Genomic DNA, 26,309 nt, shown 5'->3' with positions numbered 1-26,309 from the left:
TAAATAAATAAATAAATAAATAAATAAATAAATAAAATATTTTTTAAAAAAGAGTAGAACCAGCTGTTTCAAGTCTCCCCTTCTCTACGGAGGGTCATAAGTATTCATAAGAATACTGTGACCATGGGTACCGGAGGCCTAGAGCGGTGTCTAAATGAGGTATGAGACATGCTCCTTGCAACTTACCACCAGGTGCAGTGTGAGACGAGAAGGCAGAATCCAGAAGGATGGACGCCTCTCTAGACATCCACCCGTCCATCCACGGGCTTACACAACCGGATTCGAATCTAGTTTGGGGAGGCTGCAAAGCCTGCATTCTTCCCACTACATCTGCATTCCCACCTACTACCAACCATTTAGCATCCAGCCACCAGCCACCCACCCATTCACTTTCTATCCCCCTATCCATATATTCATTCATTTGCTTACCCATCTGCCTATTCATCTACCCCATCCATCCAACCATCATCCATCCATCCATATGTCCATCTGTCCCACCCCACTCCCACCTGTCCACCCCTACTCACCTAACTGACCTCCCCTTACTCACTTACTTATTCATCTACCCACCCATGTACCTCTATACAGACACCTATCTATTTACCTCAACCATTCACTATCCATTCATCCATCAATACATCTCTCCATCTACCCTTCTACTCATCATCCATCTAAGTATCCACTTAGCATCCATTTAATCTATTCACTATCCACCCATCCATTGATTCCCCCATAGACCCCCTATTTACCCATCCACCCACACAGCTACCTCACATCACCTATTCATCTAGTATCCATCCACCCATCTATCCATCCAATCGTCCATCTACTCCCATATTTCCATTCATCACTGCCACCCACCCATCTGCCCAATGCCCACCCACCCATTCACTCCCCTATCCTTCCACTCATCCTTTTTACCAGCACTATCTGTGTGCCAGGTTCTACGTTCCAGGCTCACAGCTGAAGGGGCCGGGGAGCAGGACAGAGAGCAAACAGTGAACATTCACTGGGATGAAGTCTTTGCTGGAAGGCAGCAGTATGGCTTGGCATTCAAGGCCTGGGTTTGGAGCCAGGCTGTCTGGTTCTCTCCCTGGGTCTGCCACTTACTAGCCATGTAACTTTGGGAGGCTAGATTCAAACCCAGGGCTGCCTGTCTCCAAGACCCCTGCCCTTTCCATTGACTCGTATGCCTTTCAATCTGGATCTGGAAGGAAGGTAGCATGGAATGATTTTTCCACACTCTGAAGGAATTAGAAAGTCTCAGCTTGCTCAAATAGGAACCCACGAACCAAGACAATGATATGAAACCATATGGTTGGCCCCGAGAGCTCACTTCCATGACTAGCCCAGAGCCTAGTTATCTATAATTCAGGAGGAAACGAAAAAGGGTTTTACATATCTTACTAGACATAGCCCAAGTCTACCGATGCAAATTGGCTAGTTATCTCCACGATGGCAGGAACATTTAATTTTCTCAGCCACTTTATCAAATTAATTGTCAGCTTTGTGACCAGAATTCTGAGTGATGGATGTGAATGCTCTCAACATCCCAAACTCAAGCGTTAGATTCCAGAAGGAAGTGCTCTGTGATGGAGACCCTTGATTAACAAGAACAGAACACATTAAAATTTGTAATAATTTGGGCTGGAGGCATTTTTCAAAGGCAAAGCACTACATAACACTAAAATAAAATGGTTACCAATCAAACTAATTTCAAATCAAGCTATTTCACACCCCGAGGATGGAATCAGTTTCATACCAACATTGATCTGCAGCATCAAACCCTGGGTGCGGCCTGGCCTCCTGTTCCAGGGTGATGACCAGCTTTCCTTTGCGCTGTGTGCTTTAAAAATGGGAAACATTTCAAGTGCTGTCACACCTATTCCTGTCATTTCACTGGTTATATGTCTCCTGAACTGTGTGGAATCGTGGAGTGGCAGTGGGAGAAGGCAGGATTTGGAGCCAAACAGAATTCGATCAGGATCCCACCTTTGCCATGACTGGCTGAGGGGCCTGGGGGAACTTGCCCAGCTTCCTGAAGCCCCTCTTTCCTTACCTGTAACATGGCCACAGCACCACCTCTTTAAAGGAGAAGATGCACTAATGCATAGTATCCATCTGCCCTATAACAGGCACTTTATAAAGGGCAGAGATTTTTATGATGATGATTGCAGTGTGGGGATACCCCCATTTCACAGATGGAGAAACTGAGGATCAGTAAGTAAAGCTTAACTTCCTGCCACAGTTCTGATGAATGTCTCCCAGCAAGGAGGCCCCCACAGATGGTTCTGCAGGCCTCGTTCTGGGGGATCAAGGTTGAAGACCTGGAGAAGAGGAGGGTACTGGAAGGGGGTACACACAGAGTGGCTGAGAGTCAGGATCCAGAAATGGGTGAAACAGGAAAACAGGCTCATGGGGAGGGAATCCAGCCCTACAAGTCATGGTGGGGTCCAGAGGGGCCTGTAAACCAGCGAAGGCTGGGCATGGAACTGGCAACTGGAACTGGGTCTCCAGCCTGGTTACTGGTCTCCCCTCCTCTGGGCAAGGGACACCGCATGCCATCTGTGGCTGCACAGCAGCCGGCACAGCGACCAGCCTGGGGCGGGTGCACAGTCAATGTGTGTTGGAAGGCTGGGCGGGTGAATGCAGGAATAAATGCCCAGCCAGGTTTCCACCACTCATCAGCAGCCTGTTTGCACAGGTTGGCAGGCTCTGTCTCAACACACCGAGGGGGGAAGGATGCCAGTGCCAATTAAATGGATTAAAAGGACGTCTTAGCTGGACAAAAATTGGATGACCATTAGAACTGGCGAGCTCAGAGCCCTCCTGGACAACAATTTGCATGAGTCAACAGGCATGGAGCTTTTTCTCTTGTGGCCAAGGGAGTTGAGATAGGTTGTTATTTTGTGTGTATGCGTAAGAGTTCGTTAAAGAATTAAGGCAAAATGATGTCTGACATGGCACTTAATTGATACAGTACTGTGTTGGTCTGATAATTTTGTGCGTAATTAATATTACTAGCAAACACTTGGGCAGTGCTGACTGATTGTGTAGGGGGGCTGTTAAGTGCTTAACGTCTGTTAACTCACTGGTCTTTACAACAATCCTTCATATGGAGTAGGTTTTAATACCCCATTTTACAGATGAGGAAACTGAGGCAGTAGTGTGAGGCCCAAGGTCACAAAGCTAGCATGGATCAGGATTCAAAACCAGGCAGTCTGATTCCAGAGGCTGTGCTTTTAGCTGTTATGTATACTGCTTCTCTACGGTTAATAAAAAGCAGGGTCGAAGTTACCAGAAAGTTCTGAAAGGGAACACTCCAAATTGAAGAATGGTTGTCTGTTTGGGGACAGGGGGTGGATACTGAAGAGAAGAAAGCAAACAGTCACCCGGTCGAATTGTTTGTACACTGCAAGAATCCCGCCTCTAGCGTCCCTAGCAGAGAGCCAGCCAGTCTTAACCCAAACCCCACACTGCCCACCTCCCAAGATAGCCCATTTCATGTGGCAACTGCTTAAATCCTTAGAAACTTTTCCTTCATATAGAATTTCAACTGAGAAATCTGCTGCCTGAGAGCTCCTCCCCGTTGGCCTTTGTTGTGCTTTCCGGGATTATTCAGCTGATTCTAATTTCTCTCTCATGGGACACTCCTTCAATTCTTAGAAGCCCCCTGGACCTCCATCATCCATCTTCCATCGTCCCCCAGGTCCACCCTGCCCCACTCTCCGCCTGCTCTCCAGCTTGGGAGTCCGACTTGTAGGAATTGTATCAAAAGCTCCCAAGCTCTTTGGGCTTCCAGCTGGGCTTGGCCCATGGGGAGCCCTGGAAAAAATCAGGAGCAAGGGCAGTCGAGTTTGGGCATCAGGTCCCCAGCTCCTTTCCTGCACTGTCACCTGGGGCTGCTGGGAACATTGGAAGGTCTCTGCTCCAATCAAGGTAGCCTTCTCCCTGGATGACCTCCCTCTCCTCATCTCTGTCACCCACCGAGTGGGAACACCTTGCCTTCTCCGAAGCCCCAGTTCACTGCACAAGCTTCTATGACGCCCTTACAGCCACACCTTTGTAAAGTGTCCTTTGAAAATAAATTATCCTTGGAGTGTTTCCTCTGCAACTCTGACTGATATAACAGGTTGCTGTTCTCCCATGAGGTGTCTCTTCCTTAAGTAAAAACTCAGCATAACTGGCTGTTCCACTTTCAAACCTCATCACTTATTGGGAAGACCACCTTGTATGCAATACTTATCTCACAAATTCAGTAACAGCCTTTGGCCAGAAGCATTACAATTCTGTCTATTTTACTGGCTTTGCCTGAAGCAAAACCTATTTGAGGGAGTCTTAGGATGGCGTCAGCTATGCCATGGGTGTGATATAGCAAATTGTAGGGGATTATCTTACTGAGCACCCTCTCTATATACCCCTTTGCAAATGGATGAGCTCTGGGAAAATTGAAGGGATGGCAGCCCTGGTTTCTGAGTGATAGGCGTTGAGATTTGATGAGTTCATCCTCTCTCAGCATCTCCTCATTTAACACCTACACCCACCCTTCCAGATAAGAATTAACAGCACCCATTCTGAGGGTGAGAAAAGGATGAGAGAGGATGAGGAACTGGTGGTAGGTCACACAGCTTTTCAGAGGGGAGCCCCGGCTCAAATGGAGGAACTGGCTCTTCCCATCTTCCTAGCTAAGTGCTCCTCCCTATACACTGGCACTAGTAGATTGCTCTCTAGATTTAGAGGTGGGGCTGACCTTTTACATCTGAGCTGGCTTAAGGATGAGACTTGCTGGGTCCTCACTTCTGTGGGCTGGGGGCCTGATGCACAGGTAGCCACTAATGGTGTTCACCAAACATTCTGATTTGCCCCTCTCTGGGCACGCAGCAAGATTGCACCTCCTGGCTCCTCTGGGGCTGGGTGCGGCCACGTGACCAGTTCTGGCCCGTAAGCGTGGGTAGAAATGCTACCATCAGGCTGGAGCATTGCCGATGCAAGGCCCTCCCGAAGTCTCTTTCCCTCTGTCACTCTCACGGCCGTGTTCCAGAGATGCTCCTTCAGTCTGCGTCCTGGAATGACGGGGATGGTGACATGGCAGCAGCACCCCCCAGCTAACCTGCCATGAACAGGAAACAGACCTTTGCTGTTGTAAGCCGCCAAGATTGGGAGTTTGTGCCTCTTTAGGTTCAGAGAGGGGTTCTGGAGATTCAGACACTGGTCTGTTGGTGAATAATGGCCTCAGTCCAATTCTGGGCCAGAGAGTAACCATGGGAAAACCCTGGGGCTACAGATTGAAATGAACTCTTTGACAGCCAAGGGACCTGAATCGGTGTCCACTTTGGGGCCGGTACTTCCATGCCTGGGCAGCCAGCCCTCCCTGTCCCCTATTCCCCCGCCCCATCCATGTACAGTTACCACATTCTACCTGCCCAGAGGAAGGGAGGAGGTCAAACAGAAAGCCAAGAGGGACCACCTGCCATTTCTTTATTAACCTTCCCCAGACCTCAACATCTGTCACTCCCTATTCTTTCCTCTCCTGGGCTCTATTTACCCTACACTATCGTCCTTACTTTCCAAGTGGAGTGGACCACCATCATTTTGCCTTTCTAGTGATTTTATAAATCTTACCTCCCTCTCACAGCTATTGATTGGCCTAAGGGCAGACACATGACCCAATCAGCACCAGTCAGAGTTCTCCAATGGCCAGATCTGATTGGTCCAGGGACTAGCACCTGACCAATCAGAGTCATTCCCTGGGGTACTCGAATTTTGAGATCAGGAAAGCATTCTCCTTCTTGTCTTTCCTCAACTCCCTGTTTTATCTACTTTCTTGAGTTTGGTGGCAGAGCTGGGAGACTCTGGAGCTCAGTGTGTAGAAAGAACTGGTTTACAGTAAAAGAAAATGACTTTGATGTGCAGAGAAAAACAAATCACCGGAAGAAGGAAGGAGTGAGTTCAGGCAAGGTTCCTGGCCCCCGTCCCAGTTACTTTGGGATCACATTGCATTCCAGCACTGTCTGTGGCTACATGAATCCTGCAGTAAGTTTCCATTTCACTGAAGCTGTTTTCTTTTTGTTTTCATCCCTTGTAGCCATGGTAGTCTCAGAGAATTCACCATTTGTGCTGGTATCTGCCTCTCTAGACTCCTAGAGCCACAATTTGTGTAGGTTAAGCCATGGGACTTAGGTATGTGTTTTATATATATATATATATATATATATATATATACACACACACATATATACATATATACACACGCATTTATATATATATATATATATATACATACATACACAAACACACACATATATATACACATCCCAATAAACCCCTTGTAAGTCGAAAATATCCTAAAAGTCAAAAATGCATTTAACATACCTAACCTACCGAACATCATAGCTTAGATTTTCCTACCTTAAACGTGCTCAGAGCTCAACATCATTAATCATTAGAGAAATGCAAATCAAAACTACAATGAGATATCATCTCACACCAGTCAGAATGGACATCATCAAAAAATCTACAAACAACAAATGCTGGAGAGGGTGTGGAGAAAAGGGAGCCCTCTTGCACTGTTGGTGGGAATGTCACCACCACCACCACCACCATCATTTATTCTAAAACAGAACATTAGGTCCTATTTATAATTTTCAAATTTACACATAGCCTCATTTCACATAAGACCTATAAATATTCACATAAAAAATTAGGGTACCTCTTTTTTACTAGAGAAAACCGATTGAAGGGAAAGTAAAGATGGGTCTTTAAATGAGTTAAGTCTGAGCACACCAGTAAGAGCATGTGCTTTACTGCTCAGGGCAACGGGGTTGTATACACTCGGGGCGATCTGTCAGGGTCTGTGTGTCTCCCTTGGCTGACTGAAAACCAAGCCTCCTATCTTTTATTGGTTGAGATTGATATGTCAAGATCAGTCACCCTTTTTCACCTGGCTGAAATTTCCTTTGATGGAGAACCGAGTGAAATGGACAGAGGGCCCTGATTCCCGTGTGATTTCTTGATTTCGAGTTTTCATGAAACTTGAGTTTTCGAAAGAGCCCAGAATCCAGTGGATGGAAGATGAGAGTTCAAATCCTTCATCTTCCAATTAAGAGCTGCAAGAGCTTGGGAATAATAATAATAATAATAATAAGTACCTCAGGAAAATGTGATGAGTAAGGATTAGAGCAATGGTTTCTCCACTGGGGGTGATCTGCTTGCCAGGGAACATGTGGCAATGCCCGGGGTCATTTTTGGTGTCACAGCTATGGAGGTGCTACTGATATCTAATGAATAAAGGTCACAGATTCTGCTAAACATACTACAATGCACAGGACTGTCCCCACATCAAAGAATTGATGTCAATAGTCGTCAAGTGTCAACAGAGCTGAGGTTGAGAAGCCCTGGATTTAAGGAACAGGATCTAAAACCATAAAATCATGTACAGTTACTGTTAATAATATTATTAAACATAACATGTGCAGTGTTCTATTTTTAAAATGTAATGTTTTCAAGGGCTCCAAAGGTAGCTTAAATGTGCTTTTAAATGTTTTTATTTCGTTAAGAGAGGAAGCAGATAGAAAATTCAGTTCCTCAAACTCCTTTCGCACCAGGGGCTTCTTATCCTGCAAAACTTTGTCAAATGCTATTGAAAAGACCTTTTGGAAAAATCGCCCCTGCTCGGATCTTTGGCCAAAATAGGAGGACAAGCCCCACAGTGCACTCCTCAAACTAATGACAGCTCAGCTGCCCAGGCCCTGCAAGCCCCGACCAGTCCCTGGAAGCAGATGCTCCACCTGGCTCGGTGGCCTTTTGCCAGCTGAGACCATTAACCGATAATAGCTGCATTTCCAGAAAATTAGGCAGTGCTAATTTTAATCTTGTTCTCTGTTTAGAAACTGAAGTCCCAGGAGGTCAGACCGAGGGCATCTCCTCCACGTTTGCACAGTGGCCTAAGAATGTCTGCATCCCACCATCTCCCCTGCAGGCTTCAAGCATCCTGAGGACATGGTCCTACTAGATCCACTTCCATGACCCCAAGTCTCAGGTCAGGACTATAATGTATCTGTCAAAGGGCTGAATGAGAACCTTCTATGGGAGCTGCCACAGTAGATGCCCAGCCCGTGTCCCCTTGGCACTTCATGCCTATGACAGCTTCCTCATCCCACGGAGGAAGGGGAGCCTTTTCTCTGTCCAAGAGTTTTTTCTACTTGAGGAAGCACACTTGGCCCATGCAAGAGGGAGGTAGCTATGCTGGGGTGGTTAGAGCCTTCAGCAGTATTCTTCCACCCACAAGGGCTCGAAGTTGCAAGTGAACGATCCAGGGCAAAGGAGAAAGAGGGCTGGAAGGTTTGCAGTGTGTATGGCTGTTAGCATAACTGACGCCATCTCGGGCCTGTTCATTTCCTCCTGTCCTTCCACTGACCCTACCTAGGACCGTACTGTGTAGTAAATCTCTGCTCTGTCGTCAATGGATTTGTAATTAACAGATATTGTTTAATGATCATGAGGTCCAGGTAGCCTCTATGCTCTCTTAGTCTCCAAATAATGATAAAGACCTTCGCTGACATATCCCTGGCACCCACCCATCATAAATCAGATAAGGCCTTGACTTAGGAATGCACTCCCCATCTCCAAGCGCTCACCCCCATACCCTAGGTTAACTATAAAATTGTGATGGTCCCTCGGAGGTGCGGAGTGCAGCTACCGATGCCTCCAGATTGCCATATGCCCCATCCAATCCGCTTGTAAGTTACCCGCGATAAACTTCACGACCGTACTTTATGGAGCTGCCTGCCTCGTTGTTTGGTCTCAAGACACCGTCTCAGTTTGTTGGGCACTTTTCATTCCTTCTGTCCTCGGAGACAGTTTTAGATGGGGAATTCTCATGACTCAGCCCAGAACCAACTGGAGGATGCACGGGTTGGGCACACTGGTCTCCTGCAGAAGTTCTCATCCGAACGACTGAAGAACACGTTACAGCGCAGATCCCCAGGTCCATTCTCTCAGCTTCTGATTCAGAAGTACGCCGTGTTGGTTTCCTGGGTGCGGGGCTGGGGAGCCGTAACACGCTACCACCCGCTGGGTGGCTTAGAGTAACAGAAATGTACTACCTCACAGTCTGGAGGCCAGAAGTCTGAAATTAAGGGGTTGGCAGGGTTTGTTCCTTCTGGACGCTTTGAGGGAGAATCTGTTCCAGGCCCCTCTCCTGGCTTCTGTTGGCTGTGGGCCATCCTTGGCCTTCCTTGGTTTGCACAAGGACCACTCCAATCCCTGACGCCATTTTCACACAGTCTTCTCCCTGTGTCTGTGTCTCTTTTCTTATTAGGACACCAGTCATATTGGATTAAGGGTCCCCTGCTCCAGTGTGACCTCATTTCAACTAATTATATCTGCAACAACCCTATTTCCAAATAAGGTCGCATTCTAAGGTCCTGGTGGCTAGAACTTCAGCATATCTTTTGCCGGGGTGGTGGACATAGCTCAACCTGTAACAGATGCAGCAATTCTAAATGCTAACAACCCCCCGGGAGATTCCGACATGAACCCCTGTGACTATGACACTTCCTTCTGGTTCTTCTTTACAGAGCCTTCTGCAGAGACATGGCCTGGAACAACCGTACATGGAGCAGGACCAGTCTGTTGCACTTTGACGGCCGGGCGTGCAGAGAATGAAAAAGGAAACAGAATTGCTGGAGGGAGGCAGCGAGGGGCAGCGTGGTCCCAGCGGAGCACGAAGGGAAGCCTGGCTCGGCGTCTTGGCGTCCCCTGCTGTCACCCCACCGGCCACATGTCTGAGGTCGGAAAGAAGGTACTTGACTTACTTTTCCAGCTACCCAAGTGCCAACACAGCAGGTGCTTCAAAAACAGGACTGCAGAAAGAAGTGCAGGATGAATGGCGCCGACTTTTTTTTTCTTGGTTTAAAAGGAAATCTCTTGCTTTGGGGCAGATCGTGCCTCATGCATTGACTTCTCACAGGCACTTTTGTAGATGAGAAACCGCAGCAGAGAGGGTTATGGGTCGATGCAATGTGGCTGCCTTCTCATGTACATGGTGGAGCAGGGATGGGGTTTGACATGGAGGGGTCGACGTGATGCTCAGACAGCATCCAGACACCAAGCCGTCCACCTGGATAGTTTTATATGGTGGGTGGGGAGAGGCTGGGGGAAAGGCACTGGTCCCAGCACACCTGCTCTGACAGGTAGCCTCAGAGCCACTGGGGAGCACCGGAGGTGAACAGAGGCAGGGATGAAAGAGCAGGAACCTCGGTGAAACCCACGCACGTCTCCCCTTATGGGCCATCTTCTCTCCTGCCTCCTGCTTTTGCATATGCTGGTCCTTGACCCCGCAGCCTCCATCTGGAAAATGACTTCCACCCTCTCTCTGTTAACGGTGCCAGCCTCACTTCAAATCCATGACCACAGCTCTCAAAGGGGCCCTCAGCACGGCTGGGCGATCCTACTCCATTTCCCTATCCACTCACTTTTCCGTGTGAGAAAGAACACCTAATTGGTCGAAGCCACTAAATAGTTAGATTTCTGCTAAAAGCAGCCAGATGCAACCCCTAAACAACACAAGGAGGGCTATCTCAAGTTCATTTTCTTTTAAAGGCAAACAACTTGGATTCTTCAGATTCTAGATTGAAGCATCTTCTGGCATGAAGCACAATACGCAAAGAGATTGCTATCCGCTCGGGTCCGTCACCTCTCTGCCTTTTCACAGGCTCACATTTGCCATCCAGACACTCTCTGAGGACCCTTCAGACATGCCTGAACTGATAAAGGACCCGAGGCAAGGTTGCCTGGAGCCCACCATCACTTCGGTCCAAAGTGCCCAAGCTGGTTTGAGCGGAAGTTCCCAGGACTGGGTGTCTACCGCTGGGAGGGGACCCGGAGCCTCAGAGCAGGCGAGACCACAGGGAAATTGTGAGGGGCTCTGAAACCGCTCACCGCGTCAGCCCCCGCCTGTCCCAAGTCTGACGCGCTGCGTTGCAGAGGCACTTCCCGTTCTGCTGGCACCAAGGACGTGGTCCCGCAGTGGGCGAGGCTTGCTGCCCAGCTTGGTGTGTGTGTCTGGGCTAACCTGGGCATCCACCAGCCCTAGAGCTTTAGCTGACCAGGATAAATGACAGGCTGCAGTCTCCTTCGCCTCCCCCTACCCGTGCCCACTGGGAATGGGGCCCCGCCCTGCCCACCGACCCAAACGACTCTGCCCCGGGGCCCTCACCGCCTGCTGCCCCGCCCTCCATGCACGCTTAGGGAATACAAACTTCTTCAGCAGCCGTTGGTCCCCGTGTCTGCCGTGCCGTCTCGTTCTCCGTGCATTGCCCTCACTCCTGGAACTCCACGCCTTGCCCTCCTCGCCCGTCAGGACTCAGCCGGGCATGGTGCCTCCATGCCTCCAGAAGCTTCCCTGACGCCCAGGCTGAGCCTGGCACCTGCTGTCGGAGCCATGCCTGGGCTGCCGTTTTCCGTATCACGCCTCCCCAGTGCTGCCGTCACCTGCTCTAAGCTGAAAATGGCGGAACACTGGTGAACGCCTAAGGGCCAACCTGGCACGCGTCCATCTGGCCCTCCTGGAGGTAGGGAAGCGTATCCGATCACCTCCGCAAGCCCGAGACCTAGCTGAGCGTTGGCCAAATGGGGCTGATGTGCTGTCAGTCCTGCCTACAGGGTTTCAGCTCCTGCTGCACGAGCCCACGGCTGCCCAAGCCTCTGCTCTGACTCATCGGGCACAGGCGGATGAACCCCCCGATAGTAACGTCAGCTGGGACCAAGCCTGAGCCTCTGCTTCCTTGGCTGCTGTAGGGGCAGTCGTGCGGCCAGGTCAGACCCCAGCTTCGCCCCTTCCAACTCAGCATCAACCTATCTCCTGCCAGCCCATGATGCTGGGGTCCTAGCACAGTCCACACCACCTTACCCCATCAAATGATAACAAGAACAATGACAACAACAGCAATAATAGTAATCCCTCTCACGAGTACGCCTACCATGCCAGGTATTGCATCAACAGCCTCATGGAACCTTACAACAAACACACTGCAAGGGAGTGATTTCCACTTTGTCATTGCTGAAAATGAGGCTCAGTGACGTTAAGTGACTCGCCTTAGGTCACTCTGGCAGCGGAAGAGCCAGGACTTGATCCCGGGCAATTGGGCACGTCACCATCTGTAGGCCTGCCCCCGTGCGCCAGCATCCTGTGTGCCAGCTGGGTCCTCCTGTGGCCACCCCACTTCACACGAAGACCCTGAGGCCCAGAGAGGTGAAGTGAGTGCCTTGCTCGGGCCACATGGCAGAGGCAGAATTAGAACAAGGGGGTCCACCTGCTGCTTCCCTTCCAGCGTCGTGGCTGGCTTCACGGGGGGCCAGGGACCCCGATTCCCCCAGGGAGACTGTCTGCCCTTGGAAGGGCTCTGCCCAGCAGATGCTGGCGGTGGACTTACTTCTCTCTGTTGAATATGATGAATTCCTTCCGTACCGTCTCCAGGCACTGCTGGAGGTGTCCATTCTGTCAAAGAGCACAGAGAGGGGACTGTAAGTGATGAAGCATCATCCAGGGAGTGAGGACGAGAAGAGACTGATCTAAGTGGGACCACGGATGCTCGGGGCTGGGGACAATCAAAGCGGCTGGAGCAGCCCTGATGGTAGCGGCGGCTGGGCCACCGGGGGTGGGGAGGGGGGCTGGCAGACAGAGATGCTTTTCTCCATTTTAAGCCATTAAATCCAATTTAAAAGCCATGTGAAAACGGAAGAGGAATTGAAAATCAGGACCTTGGTTCCCTCATCACTTGAATGTTCGTTAGTCCTCATTAAGAAGCAATGGTGAGGAGAGGGAGAAATTTAAGGCCAGCGTGCAAAGGAGCTCATTCTCTTCAGGAACAAGGTGGCAAGGACCACCCGCCCCAAGGATGCTCTGTAATACACGTCTCAGAGGCTGCCTGGATGTCGAAGGTACACTGCTTGCCTGTGCAGGAACCCCACACCCTTGTGTGCCCTTACGTACACACACCCAGCCCTTCCCAGGCCAACTTCTGCATTAGACTCTGCGGGCACTGGCCTAGGCTCCACGATACTTTTAGGGGCTACAAAGATGTTTTAATTTCTTTTCAAATAAGCTGAAAAAAAGGAACTTTTAACATTGAAGTTATATTCATCTTCCTACCAAGGTAATCATGCATTACAATTTTTAATATATTTTGATGGAGGAAGGGGCAGTTGTGGGTTGAATTGTGTCCTCCAAAAAGATATGTTGTGGAATGGCTAAAGAAGATTTGTATATATACAATGAAATACTACTCTGCAATGAAAAAGAATGAAATAATGCCATTTGCAGCAACATGGATGGACCTGGAGATTATCACACTAAGTGAAGTAAGTCAGAAAGAGAAAGACAAATACTGTATGTTATCACTTACACGTGGAATCTAAAAGATGACACAAGTGAACCTGTCTACAAAGCTGAAATGGACTCACAGACATAGAGAACAGACTTGTGGTTGCCAAGGGGGAGGAGAGGGCAGGGGAGGGAAGGAATGGGAGTTTGGGATTAGCAGATGTAAACTATTGTATATAGAATGGATAAGCAACAAGGTCCTACTGTATAGCACGGGGAACTATATTCAATATCCTGTGATAAACCATCATGGAAAAGAATATGAAAAAGAATGTATATATGGGTATAACTGAACACTTTGCTATACAGCAGAAATTAACACAACATTGTAAATCAACCATACTTCAATAAAAAATAAAAAATAAAAAAAAAATTTAAAAAGATATGTTGAAGTCCTAACCCCCTGGACTGGTTAATGTGAGCTTATTTGGAAACAGGGTCTTTGTAGATGAAACTAGTTAAGCTGAAGTCATCCTGGAGCAGGGTGGGCCCTACATTTAACGACGGGTGCCCGTAAAAGAGGGCCGTGTGAAGACGCAGAGAGGAAAACGCCCCGTGAAGACGGAGGGAGAGATGGGAGTGATGCAGCTGCGAGCCAAGGGATGTCAAGGGCAGCTGGCCACCGCCAGAAGCTGCAAGAGGCAAGGAGGGACCCTCCCTATAGCCTCTGGAGAGAGCAAAGCTCTGTCGATACCTGACTTTGAACTTCTGGCCTCTAGAATTGTGTGAACACATTTCCGTTGTTCTAAGACACCAAGCGTGTGATACTTTGCGATGGCAGCCTAGAAAATTAATGCGGTGGCCCACAGAGTGTGGCCCTGGGTGCCTCCACAGTATAAAACCTTTGCAGAGGGTGCTGGGGGCCACTCGGAACAGTGCTGGGGTCGCTCAGCATCATTTCTTCTGGTCTTTCTCACAGATACGGAGGTTCCTGCACTAGGAACAGCGCTAATGTGAAAGATGAGGGCACGGATATGTCCATCTCCAGTGATGCTTTCACGGGGTCCTGCTATGAAAGACCACTTGTTCGATGGAGGCATTTTATTGACTGCAAATGAACGTATTTGGTGGGGCAAAGTGACAAGCCCCCCATCTGGCTAAGAAGCAGCTCAGTCATATTCACTGGAGTGTAGGATTCCTCTCTGCCTGGGGTCTGCTCCTGAGACAGCACTCACCAGAGGACAGCTGTCCTTCGTGCCATCTTTGGACCTGTTCTTTGCCAACCTCTTCTTCTTTTTGTGAAGTGGTTTGGATTCAAGAATCATTTCTTCAAGTTCAAATGTGGGATCACAGTTCAGTCTCCCTTTCTGAAAGGAAATGGAAAAGAACACACGGTTTGTCTTTGTTCCGTGCCATTGAATTGTATTTTCATTCATTCATTCATCCATTCATCCAATCAATCATTCATTCATTCAACAAGTAACAATGAACTCCTCCTATGGGATACATCAGCTACACCTTCTTCCTGATAATGAACAGTGACACATCCTCGCTGCACACATCATTCATTTATCCCCATAATCCTGCCACACCCCACTTATTAACATCCACAGGTTCCCTTGATCTCCTTACGGATGTTCATTTCGTGAGGTTGAGTTCAGTTTTCCAATCTGTTCTTTTCACTTACTCTCCTTCTCATGTCATTACTACCTTTTCTATAAATATCATTTTTAACAATTCCATTTAAAAATACCATTTCTGGCCAAAATCTACCCAGTTCCCCATCCTGGCTCCCTGTTCTCCTGCAGCTAGAGCCAGCTGACCCTCAGGCCTGGCCCTGCTCTAGGCTGGGCTCCCGCCACTTTGGTCAGGAGCAATATCGGTCTCCCTGACTTATCCCAGGTGGCTCTTTTCCATCCTGAGACCCAGCCCAGGACGCTGGCCCTCTCAAGCAGCACAGTCTGGTGGTTATAACATCAATAGCTCTGAAGGTGCTCAGAAAAAACAACAACCCAGTTCTGCTGCTTTCTGACCTTGAACAAGTTTTTAACTTCTTTGGGACTCAGTTCATTATCTGCAAAGTCTGGATAAGCATTCCTCCCTCATGCAAGATTAAATAAGTTAATAAAGTTCTTCATGTAGGGCCAAGTGAGAAGTGAGTCCTTGAGTAGGTGTCCCTGTTCCTGATTGGATGGGGGCCAGGGAGGAAAGGGACCAGGCACAACCCCGGGGGGCCTGCCAGCCTTGCCACTGAGTCCTACAGCCTCACCTTTCACCTGCGTGTCTTTGAGGGAGACATATAACCTCTCTCTGCCTCAGTTTCCTCATCTGTGTAAAATGCAGCAGGCTCAGTGGGTTGATGAGAATTAACTGAGATAGTGTTTGCAAATCTTCTAGAATGGGTCCTTCCTGATCCATGGCAGGCCTCTGATGACTGACCACTCCCCTCTGCTGCCCTGCAGTCCCAGCCGCCTCCCATGGGAGCCCCGGCCTTAAACCCCAACTTATAAGCGAGGGTCTTGCTACCTGCCATGAAACTTGCCTTGGCCAGGCTGCCTCACCCCTCGATGTCAGCCAGTGCCCTGCCATGGCCAGGGCAGGAGGAGGAACCAGGGCTTTGCAGGCAGAACTGGGGCAAGGCCTGGCTTTTCCACTCACTAGCAAGTCCCTCAACCTCTCTGGCCCTCAGTTTCCATAACTGTAAAATGAGGGTAAGTGCTCCGAGCTTGTGAGGCTGGGGTGAGACAATGCAGGGAAAGCTCTTAGCCCAGTCCTTGCCACAGGGTGGGTACCAACAAATGTTCATCACAGTTATTATTATTATTGTTCTGTTGGTGGTCTCCCTTTCCCTTCTCGATCCTGGAGAGAGGTCCCAGCAGAACAGTCCCCACTGGATTGTCTGTACTGACAGCTCTCCCCCACCTGCCCCTGCCGGGATCCTCACACCGCCAACTTCTATGGCTCCACTAATAGTCCCCTTTCCCTTGGTGGCACATCTGTCCCCCACCACTCTCCCTCTCCCAGTGAGCAGGTCAGATTCCAGGCCCAAGTCTTTCCTGGCCTGATTTATCTTCCCTCCCTCCCTCCCTCCCTCCCTCCCTCCCTTCCTCCCTTCCTCCCTTCCTTCCTTCCTTCCTTCAATGGAAGCTCTGGATCCAGACTGCCTGAGATCAAGCCCTGGCTTTGCCAATTTCTCACTGAGTAATTGTGGGCAGTTTGCTTAACCTGAGACTATTCACTTAAGCTGAGACTACTAACAGGGCCCCCTTCCCTGTTGTGAAGCTTATATGACATAATGTACGTGCAGCTTTAGAACACGCTTAACCCTGTTGGCTATTATCATTAACTGATCCATACTCATGTGACAAGCACATATCGAGGTCTTCTAGCAGCTTCTGGGGTCACCCATTGCTCTGGGATCTCTCTCAGGCGAAGGTCAGCCAACCCACCCTCTGAAGCTCTCGGGGAATGGCAGATGTACGCGACAGAACGTTATGGACCGCTAACACAGACCTAGGCACCTGTCCAGTGGGGAACCAGGGAGGGTGAGATCCACTCCAGGTAAGGGGATGGAGAGGCTGGCTGGGAAAACGTCCCAGAGGAGGCAATGACTGAGTTTGCTCCTTATCCAGAAGGCAGTTACCAAGACCCTCCAGTGGACCACTTGCTGTGTTTTACGCTGAGTCTGGAAGGAGGGGTAGGAGGTTTCCAAGTGGACAAGAAAGGCATTCCTGGAAGAGGAAGCTGTGTATTCACAGGTATGGAGCTAAGAAACAGTGTGGCCAGAGGGGACAACTGCAGGCATCTGGGTGTGGACCTCGGAAATCAGGTACAAATCCACCCTGAATCTCAGTGAAACGTGATTCCTCTGGTGCTCAGGTGACCGTGGCCAGCAGGGCCCCCACTGGACAGCTTCTGGCGTCTTCCTGCCCGCCTAGGTGGGGGACCCTGCACAGGGCGGGATGCCGTCAAACAGGACCTCACTCACATTGGGTACGAAGCCGGGCATCAGGGCCTTCTCCCACACCGCGTCCCAGTTCATGTCGGCCAAGTAGGGTGCGCTCTGGACGTCACCGAGGCTGGACAGGCGGCTCTTGGGGTCCTTGGCCAGGAGCTGCAGGCAAAGGGCAAACGTGCTCGCTTGGGCAGTGCACCCCACCGAGGTTTTGGGGGGAATCCGAAGGTGGAGTCTTGGGAAAATGAAGGTGCCCCTGCTTTCTGTGTTCCATGAATGTCCTGCCCTGTTTGGGCTGCTGTGTTGGAAGCATCACCTACACTCATCTCTTTATAGCCAGGGAGGAACTGAGGGGTCAGGCTGCTGGAAGGTTATCCAGCAATGGGCTCTGAACAAGGACTAGATTTTCGCCCGCCATGCCCCCCTTGGGAAAGTTGCACCCTGTGACATGCCACCTCTCAATGAGGTCTGCAGAGGCTTCCAATTAAAAATAAAAAGAATTAGCCACCTCGTTTTAGGACTTTCAGCTTGGTAACGGCATGCACAAAAGCATAATACAATTTCTCCCTGGACAGCTATGAGGTGACCTCTGCAGTCTGATGGAATGGCCTCATTTGTAGCCAAGGGGTCAACTTTTAGCTTCCCTTCAAATGGAGTTTCTGCTAATAAGGGGTGACGCAGTAAAAGAAAAGGCTCCCACCTGCCACTGCAGCGAGTGGGCTACAGTCACTCCATGGGAGGGGCACCTGGCGGGGTCCCACCTGCTGATCACGGTGGCCTCTCTCTAAGAACTGTCCCCAAAATGACGGGTACAGATTTAAACAGAGACGCTGCTTCAATGCCCAGGGCAGGGCGGCGGTGGAGGGGGGTGGTCACCGTTTAGGGCAGCAGTTAGTTCTCTGACTCCATGGGTGGGTGGGAGGTGGAGGTGCTGGCAGGTGGGTACAGCTTCCAGGTGATTCCAATCAGCAGTTGGTTAAGGACCACTGACGTCTAAAACCCAGGGGGTGAATCTCTCCTAAAGCAATTTAACTAATGAGTAATTCCCTAAGTCATCTACAGAGTTTGGGGGGGATTAAGAGCTGACATCTGGAGTTCAGAGAGCTTGGATTTAAATCCTCCTCTGCCTCGAACAGCCCTGTGGCAGGGAGTGAATGATCTGCTTTCCCGAGCCTCAGTTTTCCCATCTCTACTATGGGGGCACCAACGCTACTCCCCTCGCAGGGCATGTAAGGACTAAATGAGCAGAGCCCCCATAAAACATTCCCCCAACCAGTGCTGGCTGCCGTCATCATAATTCCTTCATTAAAGGTGACTGGTGCAGACCGCGTGCAAGCCTCGACTCTGTGTCTCGGAGGATTCCGGGGGAGTTTAGCTGAATGCCAGCCTCAGGAGGGCGCCACGACCCACTGCCCGTGCTGAACTCGAGCGTATCAGAACACAAACAACAGGGCCCGCCCCACCATCTCTGATTCAGCAGGTCTGCGGGTGGAGCCTGAGAATCCGCATTTCCAACCAGCTCCCGGGGGATGCTGGTCCAGGAACCACCTTGGAGAACCACTGCTTTGGTCTGCTAGCAACAGTTCCCAGGAAAAGTCAGGAGACGCCCAATGTCTTACAGGTCAGTGAGTTAAAAGACGATTTGTAAAATTTTTAAAGAGCTATACGCATTAAATATTTCTAATCATCAGAAGCTTGTCGTGGAGTGAAAAGGGCCTGTGGGCTCTGTGGTCGCAGACGTGACTACAAGGCACCCTGCCCAGCGGCTTTGTGATCTTGATGCGGGATGGTGAGAGTGCTTACAATGAGGCGTTAGTTAGAGCACCGCTGACTTTATTATTTCCACCACTGTCCCGCCATTCGTTTTCTCATTCCTTAATCTGCTGGTCTGCCTGTTACTGCACTGAGCGCCCAGCTCCCTGGCCAGGCGGGCTGGCGGCTGCCCCCTTACCTTCTTCAGCAGGGCGACCATGCCCTTGCACCACGTGGAGGAGTAGTGGACACGCTCCACCTTGAACATGTTGAGTATCTCATCGACGGGAGTGGCCGAGTGGATTTCGTATGGCCTCTGCAACCAAAGGACAACAGGCGGCGTCAGAGAGAGAGACCCCACGTGGTTAAAACATAGAGAACAGACTTGTGGTTGCCAAGAGGGAGGGCGGAGGGGGGTGGGAGTTTGGGGGGGTGAGATGAATTAGGAGATGGGGATTGACATATATACACTATTGATACTATGTATAAAATAGATAACTAATGAGAACCTACTGTATAGCACAGGGAACTCTACTCGGTGCTCTGCGGTGACCTAAATGGGAAGGAAATCCAAACAAGAGGGGATATATATGTATGTATAGCTGATTCACTTTGCTGCACAGTAGGAACTAGCACAACATTGTAACGCAGTTATACTCCAATAAAAATTAAAAAAAAAATAATAAAATAAAATCAGCTCTGCGCCTTTAAGCTCCAGGCTCAGCCTTAATCTGTTTGCGTGGCTGTGGAGAAACCCAGGTCCTTCGACAAGAATACTGGCACATATTAAGATCTACATTCCATCTGCACCAGGTAAAGAGTTCTACTGATGCTCGGTTCTCACTCATTGGCCTTAGGATGTCTTGACTCAGAAAACCAAGTGGTCTTTATAAGGTAAAGTGATTACATGTTCTGCTGGTGAAAAGTGATTTTGGCAGCAGGGCACTGGATATACTCATTACAGAGTGCAGGTGCGTCTCTATTGCAGGAAACTCAGTTTACAAAAATTGCCAATTTACCGAGAAAAGGAAGAAACAGGAAAAGAACTGCAGTAGACCTGTTGTTTTAACTGTTAGAGCTGAGCTGAGCCTTGGGGACCATCTCATCCAATGTTTTTTTCCCCCAAATCTTTTTACTCAAAATCCCAAACATAGAACAGATGAAAGGCAATAACAGTTCCCTGGGCTATTTAAACCTCCAAAGCCTGGAGAAACATGTTTTTCCCGTATGAACTATTGAATCACCTCTTCAGGGTCCTATACTTCCAGGAAACACAGCTTGAAAACCCCTCCCTTTATGGAGATATAAAACCTGGAGGGGCGAGGTCCCAGAGTTCGTTTCCCCCCAGGTTTCTGACTCCCAGCTGAGGGCTCTCTCTGTTTGCTTTACCGAGGGACAGAAAGGCAGTACTCAACCCAAGGGCTGCCTCTCTCCCTTTCTTGGGTTAATATACCAACAGATTCCTCGTCTCTGTGGTTGAGCCCACCATCCGGTGTGCACCCAGCGGTTCTTAGGTCTGCTCCAACCTCTAGGAGCGCCATACCCCTTCCTCTATTAGCCATCACCCATACCTTCGCTGTCTACTGAACCCTACGGAGAAGTGCTGACAGAGGTCAAAGGCGAGGGTAACACCACGTGAGGCAGGTGGCTGGGGGGAAGCAGAGAGGGTAGAAGTCCTCATGGCACCATAGTGTGGGCTTTTAGGGCTCCACCCCCTGCTGCAAGGCCATGGGCCAGTGATCTGACATTCAGAAGCTCATTTATTTATTTATTTATTTGTTTATTTATTTTTAAGAAACTAGACTGAGACTTTATTTATCCATCTGTTATTTAGTCAGCAAATATTGTGTCCCCAAGGTATACCAAGCTCTGCTCTAGGGGCTGGGGAATACGTTAGTAGATAAACAACAGAAAAATCCCCACCTCATGGAGTTTACATTCTAGTGTGGGGAAATAGACCATCAAAATACATAAAATAGATATTATATGGTGTTACGTGTCTTCGAGAAAAAGGAGGGCCTGAGGTGTTTGCGGGCGGGGGGGAGGAGGGGAGTTGCAACTTTATTTTTAAAAGTTTTATTAGAGTATAGTTGATTTACAACGTTGTGTTAGTTTCAGGTGTACAGCGAAGTGAATCCGTTGTACATATACATATATCCACTCTTTTTTTAGATTCTTTCGCCGTATAGGTCATTACAGAGTATTGAGTAGAGTTCCCTGTGCTAGGCAGTAAGTCCTTATTAGTTATCTGTTTTATATAGTAGTGTGTGTGTGTCAATCCCAATCTTCCAATTTATCCCTCAGTAAGTCAGACAGAGAAAGACAAATATCATATGATATCACTTATATGTGGAATCTAAATAAAGGGTACAAATGAACTTATCGACAAAACTGAAATAGAGTCACAGATGTAGAAGACAACGTTTGGCTACCAGAATCTCCTTTAGTCCCCTTGATTACCGTATGGCAGTGGTTCTCAACCGGGGATAATCTGTCCCTCCAGGGGACATATGGCAATGTTTGGGGACATTTTGGTTGTCCTTACTGGGTGGGGGCAAAGTCCTGCTGGCATCTAGTGGGTAGAGGCCGGGGGTGCAGCTAAACATCCTACAGTGCACCGGGCAGCCCCCATCACAAAGCAGTACCCAGTCCCAAGCGTCCGTAGAGCTGAGGCTGAGGAACCCTGTGCTTTGCAACCACTGTTCTCCCCATCTGATAGACAAGAAACAGGCTCACCCCAGACATTCAGAAACTGTGCAACAAAGCTGGGATTGGATCCCCAAAACATGTGATTCCAAAGCCCAGACTCTCGCTTGACCACCATGCTGTCGCTTCCACGGACAGCACCACACTTGCCTCCAGAGTGAAGCCGGTGCCTCCAGCTGACCTCAGGGTCCTTTCTAGACAGCCCCCAGACTGTCCTTCTGACTGCTGGTCAGTCTAAGATGTTTGCTGTGTCAGCCTCAGCTGCCCTTCCCGGTCTCTGCTCACAGGGCTTCCCAACCAACTCATATAAGATCCCCCTTAACGCTTCCTCCCTCAGAAATTCTTCCCTGCTCCCTAAGAAGGCATCAGCACGGTCTCTGCAGCTACCTGTCTCAGAATCATCACCACAGGCACATTTATGTAGCAGTCAGCATGCCTCCTGTGTGCTGGACACCGCGTGTGCTCCGCCTACATTTTCTCCTGGAATTCCCACGGTGACCCCGCAGGCCGGCCTCATCATCCCCATTTCATGAAGGAGGAAGCCAGGGCTCGGATGAGTGAGTTAATTGACTAAGGCGGAATCACAGCATCAAGGCACGCGGGGTGTGGATGGGAGCCCGGACCTCTGCCCGCCGGGCCCGGGACCTCCCCACTAACTGTCAGCAGCCACATGTGACTCAGCTTCTCTCCCAGGGCCTGTCTCCACCTTGAGAGGTGCTAAGTTGGAAAGGATGCAGACCTGCCAGCAGGCCCCCGGCGTGGGAATCAGAGAGACCAGGGGAGGGGAGCTGACATTGACCGAGCGCTGACCCTTTATCAGTCACAGAGCTGGGTAATTTGCATGGTCAGAATCACTTAATAGTCACAGCCACCCTGTTGGGTAGGTGTTACTATTATTATTATTTTTTTCAGTTAACAGATGAGGATTCTGAGCATTTGGTCTGTCTATCGGCCTTGGTTAAGATCACAGACAAGGTGCCTGGTAGAGCCAGGGTTTGAACCTGTGAATTCTTCCAAGATCCTCTTTCTGTGTTACCAGGAGGCAGCTTTCAGTTGAGTAAGAGGAAAATCTTTCTAGCCATTAGGGCTTTAAAAAAATGAAACATGTTCTTTCTGGATATAAGAGCCCTGTGCATGCAGAGGAAAACCAGTGGACAGGTGGGTGACACTGCCAGGGATGCCATCGAGGAGCCTGGTAGGTGGGGAAACGGGCTGGGCTAAGACCTTTAAGTCCCTTCTCTGGGTCAGTGGATGAGAAACCTCCCTCTCCTCTCTGTCCCCATGGGGTTCTCTTCACGGGGTGTGGTCACAGTCCCTAAGAAAATTGTGCTCAAAAGGGAACTCTCCAGGTGGTGCTTTCTTGAGTCTTTTTTTTTTTTTTTTCTTAGCAGGTCTCAGGGTGAGAACTGAGATTCTTGTTTGGGCTCATAGGAAAGTTGGGTACAAGTTACTCCCCTCTTCTGGGCTACAGGATCCAAGCAGGCTCACAGAATTCTCTGCATTGAAATTTCAAGCCCACTGATGACACTCCACTCCTCTGCTCTCCTGATAGAGCATTTCGGGAGAGATGTCTCTTTCTGCTCTAAGACTAGAGCATGCCTGGGTCCCTGGCTAACATACCATATTAATACCTTCAATCTCCCACCTTTCATTTCTAACGCTTTCCAACTCTATGATCTTAGAATATGTGTTAGAAAATTCCCATCATGACTTTCATCTTTTGGAGGTAAGGAGCCCCCTGGATCCTGAGGGAATCAAGGAACAGGGGGGTGATCACCTATCAGGATGCTGTCACTGACATGATGGAGGAATTTCAATGAGGAAGGATAACTTCTAAATTCACATAGTCCATGGAAAAATATGAGTGTTTTTCAGTAGAGCTTTTGGACTAAATGTGATCATTTCCAGGATTAAAAAAACAGAATGAACTATTTGCATAAACCCATTGTGTTTCAAGTCAAAGATGAACAGACCAAGATATCTGGGAGAGAGAGTCACCCTAACCCAGAACAGGCATTCTCGTTCACTCTGTCCCCACACCAAAGGCCCAATCCCACCATGTGACCCTCCCTCTTCTATTAAAAGTGGCATTTGGACCCCTGAGCAGAAAACTCAGATAAATTGAAAATGAAACGTTTTATTCTGAAGCCCTTGGGGCTTTTTGCCAAGTCATCATCTTTGACTGTTCTGACTTGTATTCTGGCAGAGAATATACTTTCTGCTGGCAAATGACCAATCATGCTTAGGTCGACTGCTTGCCAAGGTCATTTGTATGATTGATTCCGTGATAAACATCATCTGGCGATGTCTGTGTTCTCTGGTTCATACAAATATCATGGGGACCCTCATGTCCCCTCCTGGAGCATGTATATCAAAGAAGCAGTACACGACAAAGGAACCAACCAGGGAGATGGAGAGAGATGAATTGTTTTCATTCAGTGCCCGAGAAAACTCACAAGTTCGTATACATATTTTCTGTATTCTAACAACATCATGTACTGTAGTAAGTTTTTGAGGAATTCTGGGGAAATCACTGAGATCAAGAGAGACCCCAGTTGCTTGAACCACAGGGTGATAACTAATAACACTCACAGAGCTTGGATGGTTTTCACACAGCTGCCATCATTCATTCCTTCATTCATTCCCACCAATTATCACTGTGCACTGGGGGCTCCTGCCCTCAAGGGGCGCCGTCTACCCGCCTCAATATGCATATATGCAGATGACCGTGAGACAACGTTAAAGCAGCATCCAGTGGGAGGAACTGACTCTCTACGCTGGGTGCTGGGCGCTGGAGCTATAAGGTGGGTAACACGCAAACTGAATGTCCCAGTCTAGGGGTGCATCGATCCCAGAATAACTTCAGCACCACAGAATAGACTGAAAGGATGTTACTATCCCCATTGTATAAAGGGGAAACCATGGTCCTGAGAGGTTAAATGGCGTCATTTTCAAATGATACTTGGGGAAAAAAAAAAAAAAAGCCTCGAAATTCGTTTGTCATAATTCTTTCTGCTAAAATAAAACTGAGTTATTAGTTGCCAAATAGCTCCATTAGTCATCTTCAGCTTTTAAATTTAAAATAAATAAAACAAAAATACTTACTGAATGCCCCATTTTTATAGGACACTGAGCTAAGTATTCGGGGAAGGTTGGAACTAAAATAACAACAAAAAACCAAGCTGGAAAGTTGGGCACGGGTGCACCATGTTGTGGGTTGAAAGAGGACAGCGTTTGAAATCATGACACCAAGATGCTCTGGGTGTTTGAGCTGCCACGGATCAGCTGCTGAGCTTCACACAAGACCCTCCCACTCTGGACATCCCTGACCCCGTGAGTAGAACGAGGGGCTGGACCAGAAGCTTGTTAAGAGCTTTCTAATGCTCAGGACCTTGGACTTGGCACACGGGCAATTAGGACTGACACCCAGGGCTGCTTGCCGGCATGGTGCACGTCCAGCGGCAGGGCCATTCCACCCCACCCAAGCCTGGTAGAAGCTGAGCCCCCCACTTCCACAGCCCTCGCGTTCACCACACAGGCGCACGTCTTACCCAGCCCCGCAGCAGCTCATAGGCCGTGACACCCAGGGACCACCAGTCAACGGGGTAGGAGTACCCAGGGCCTCCGTCCACATACACCTGGAACACTTCCGGGGCTGCCAAAGAGAGGACAAAAGGACATTACTGCACATCTCACTTTACACTCATTGCCCCTTACAGAGAGGACACGGGGCCAGGAACCCAGCTTTTTGGATGGCCAAGCCAGTACTCCATCTGCTATGCCACGTGGTTTCTGCCCTCCGTAAGCCACGAGATGGCTAGAGAACAAGGCGCAGGCATCACAGGAAACACCGGTGTGACACCTGGGACAGAATACACATAGGGCACCCCAAGTGTGCTGTGGAGGGCGTTCTGTCGGGGAGGGTCAGGGCAAGTCTGGGGAGGAGGAGGGTTTGCTGGAGCATGAATCACAGCACGGGGAGTAAAGTCTGAGTTAAGAAGAAGAAACCGCACCCCCAAGGGGCTAAGAACCTTGCTAAATGTCATCCTGCTCTGGCACCAACACCAGGTCAGGTGTCCCAACAACTAGGATGCTTAGAGCCCTTTGTGCCTGGTGCCTGTCTCAGGTACAGTTTTATTTTAGCATAGGTGGGATCGAATATGAAATATCCAGGATAAGTAAATGCACAGGGACAGAAGGCAGATCGTGGGTTGCCAGGGGCCGGGAGGGAGGATGGGGAGCAATTGCTCACTGGGTTTCCTCTACGGTGATGAATGTTCTGGAACTAGACAGAGGTGGTGGTTACACAACATTGTGAAGGTACTAAACGCCACTCTGTTTGAAAACAGTTCATTTTATGTTATGTGAATTTCACAATAAATAAACAAGTAGAGGGCGGAGGCCCGTGGGTGACGGATCCTCACTCCTCAGGGGGCTGCAGCTGTTCCAGGGTCCCCTGGCCCTGCTGCTTCCTAAGCTAATGGGTGGTGGGTTCATCATTGCCTCACCCCCAACTCACCAGGCCAGGAGTGCATCTCCAGCTCTAATTGCTCATATTGGCTTCCAGGAAAG

At 49.2% G+C, this 26,309-nt stretch overlaps 1 protein-coding gene across 1 annotated transcript in view; it reads right to left on the bottom strand.

The window, feature by feature from the left end:
* The window catches only part of STK32B (serine/threonine kinase 32B), a 364,152-nt gene that overhangs the window by 14,552 nt on the left and 323,291 nt on the right, over positions 1–26,309 (bottom strand). Inside the window, exons 7-11 of the mRNA XM_024119534.2 lie at positions 25,289–25,392; positions 19,231–19,347; positions 17,313–17,438; positions 14,560–14,691; positions 12,435–12,499 (exon numbers count right to left, since the gene is read on the bottom strand). Coding sequence (XP_023975302.1) covers positions 12,435–12,499; positions 14,560–14,691; positions 17,313–17,438; positions 19,231–19,347; positions 25,289–25,392 — 544 coding nt within the window. The remainder of the gene's footprint in view (positions 1–12,434; positions 12,500–14,559; positions 14,692–17,312; positions 17,439–19,230; positions 19,348–25,288; positions 25,393–26,309) is intronic.

The sequence above is a fragment of the Physeter macrocephalus genome, chromosome 7 (genome assembly GCF_002837175.3).
Source record: "Physeter macrocephalus isolate SW-GA chromosome 7, ASM283717v5, whole genome shotgun sequence".
Taxonomy (NCBI): Eukaryota; Metazoa; Chordata; class Mammalia; order Artiodactyla; family Physeteridae; genus Physeter; species Physeter macrocephalus.
Note: the sequence above shows the minus strand (reverse complement) of the source record. Positions and strands in the feature narration are given on the sequence as shown.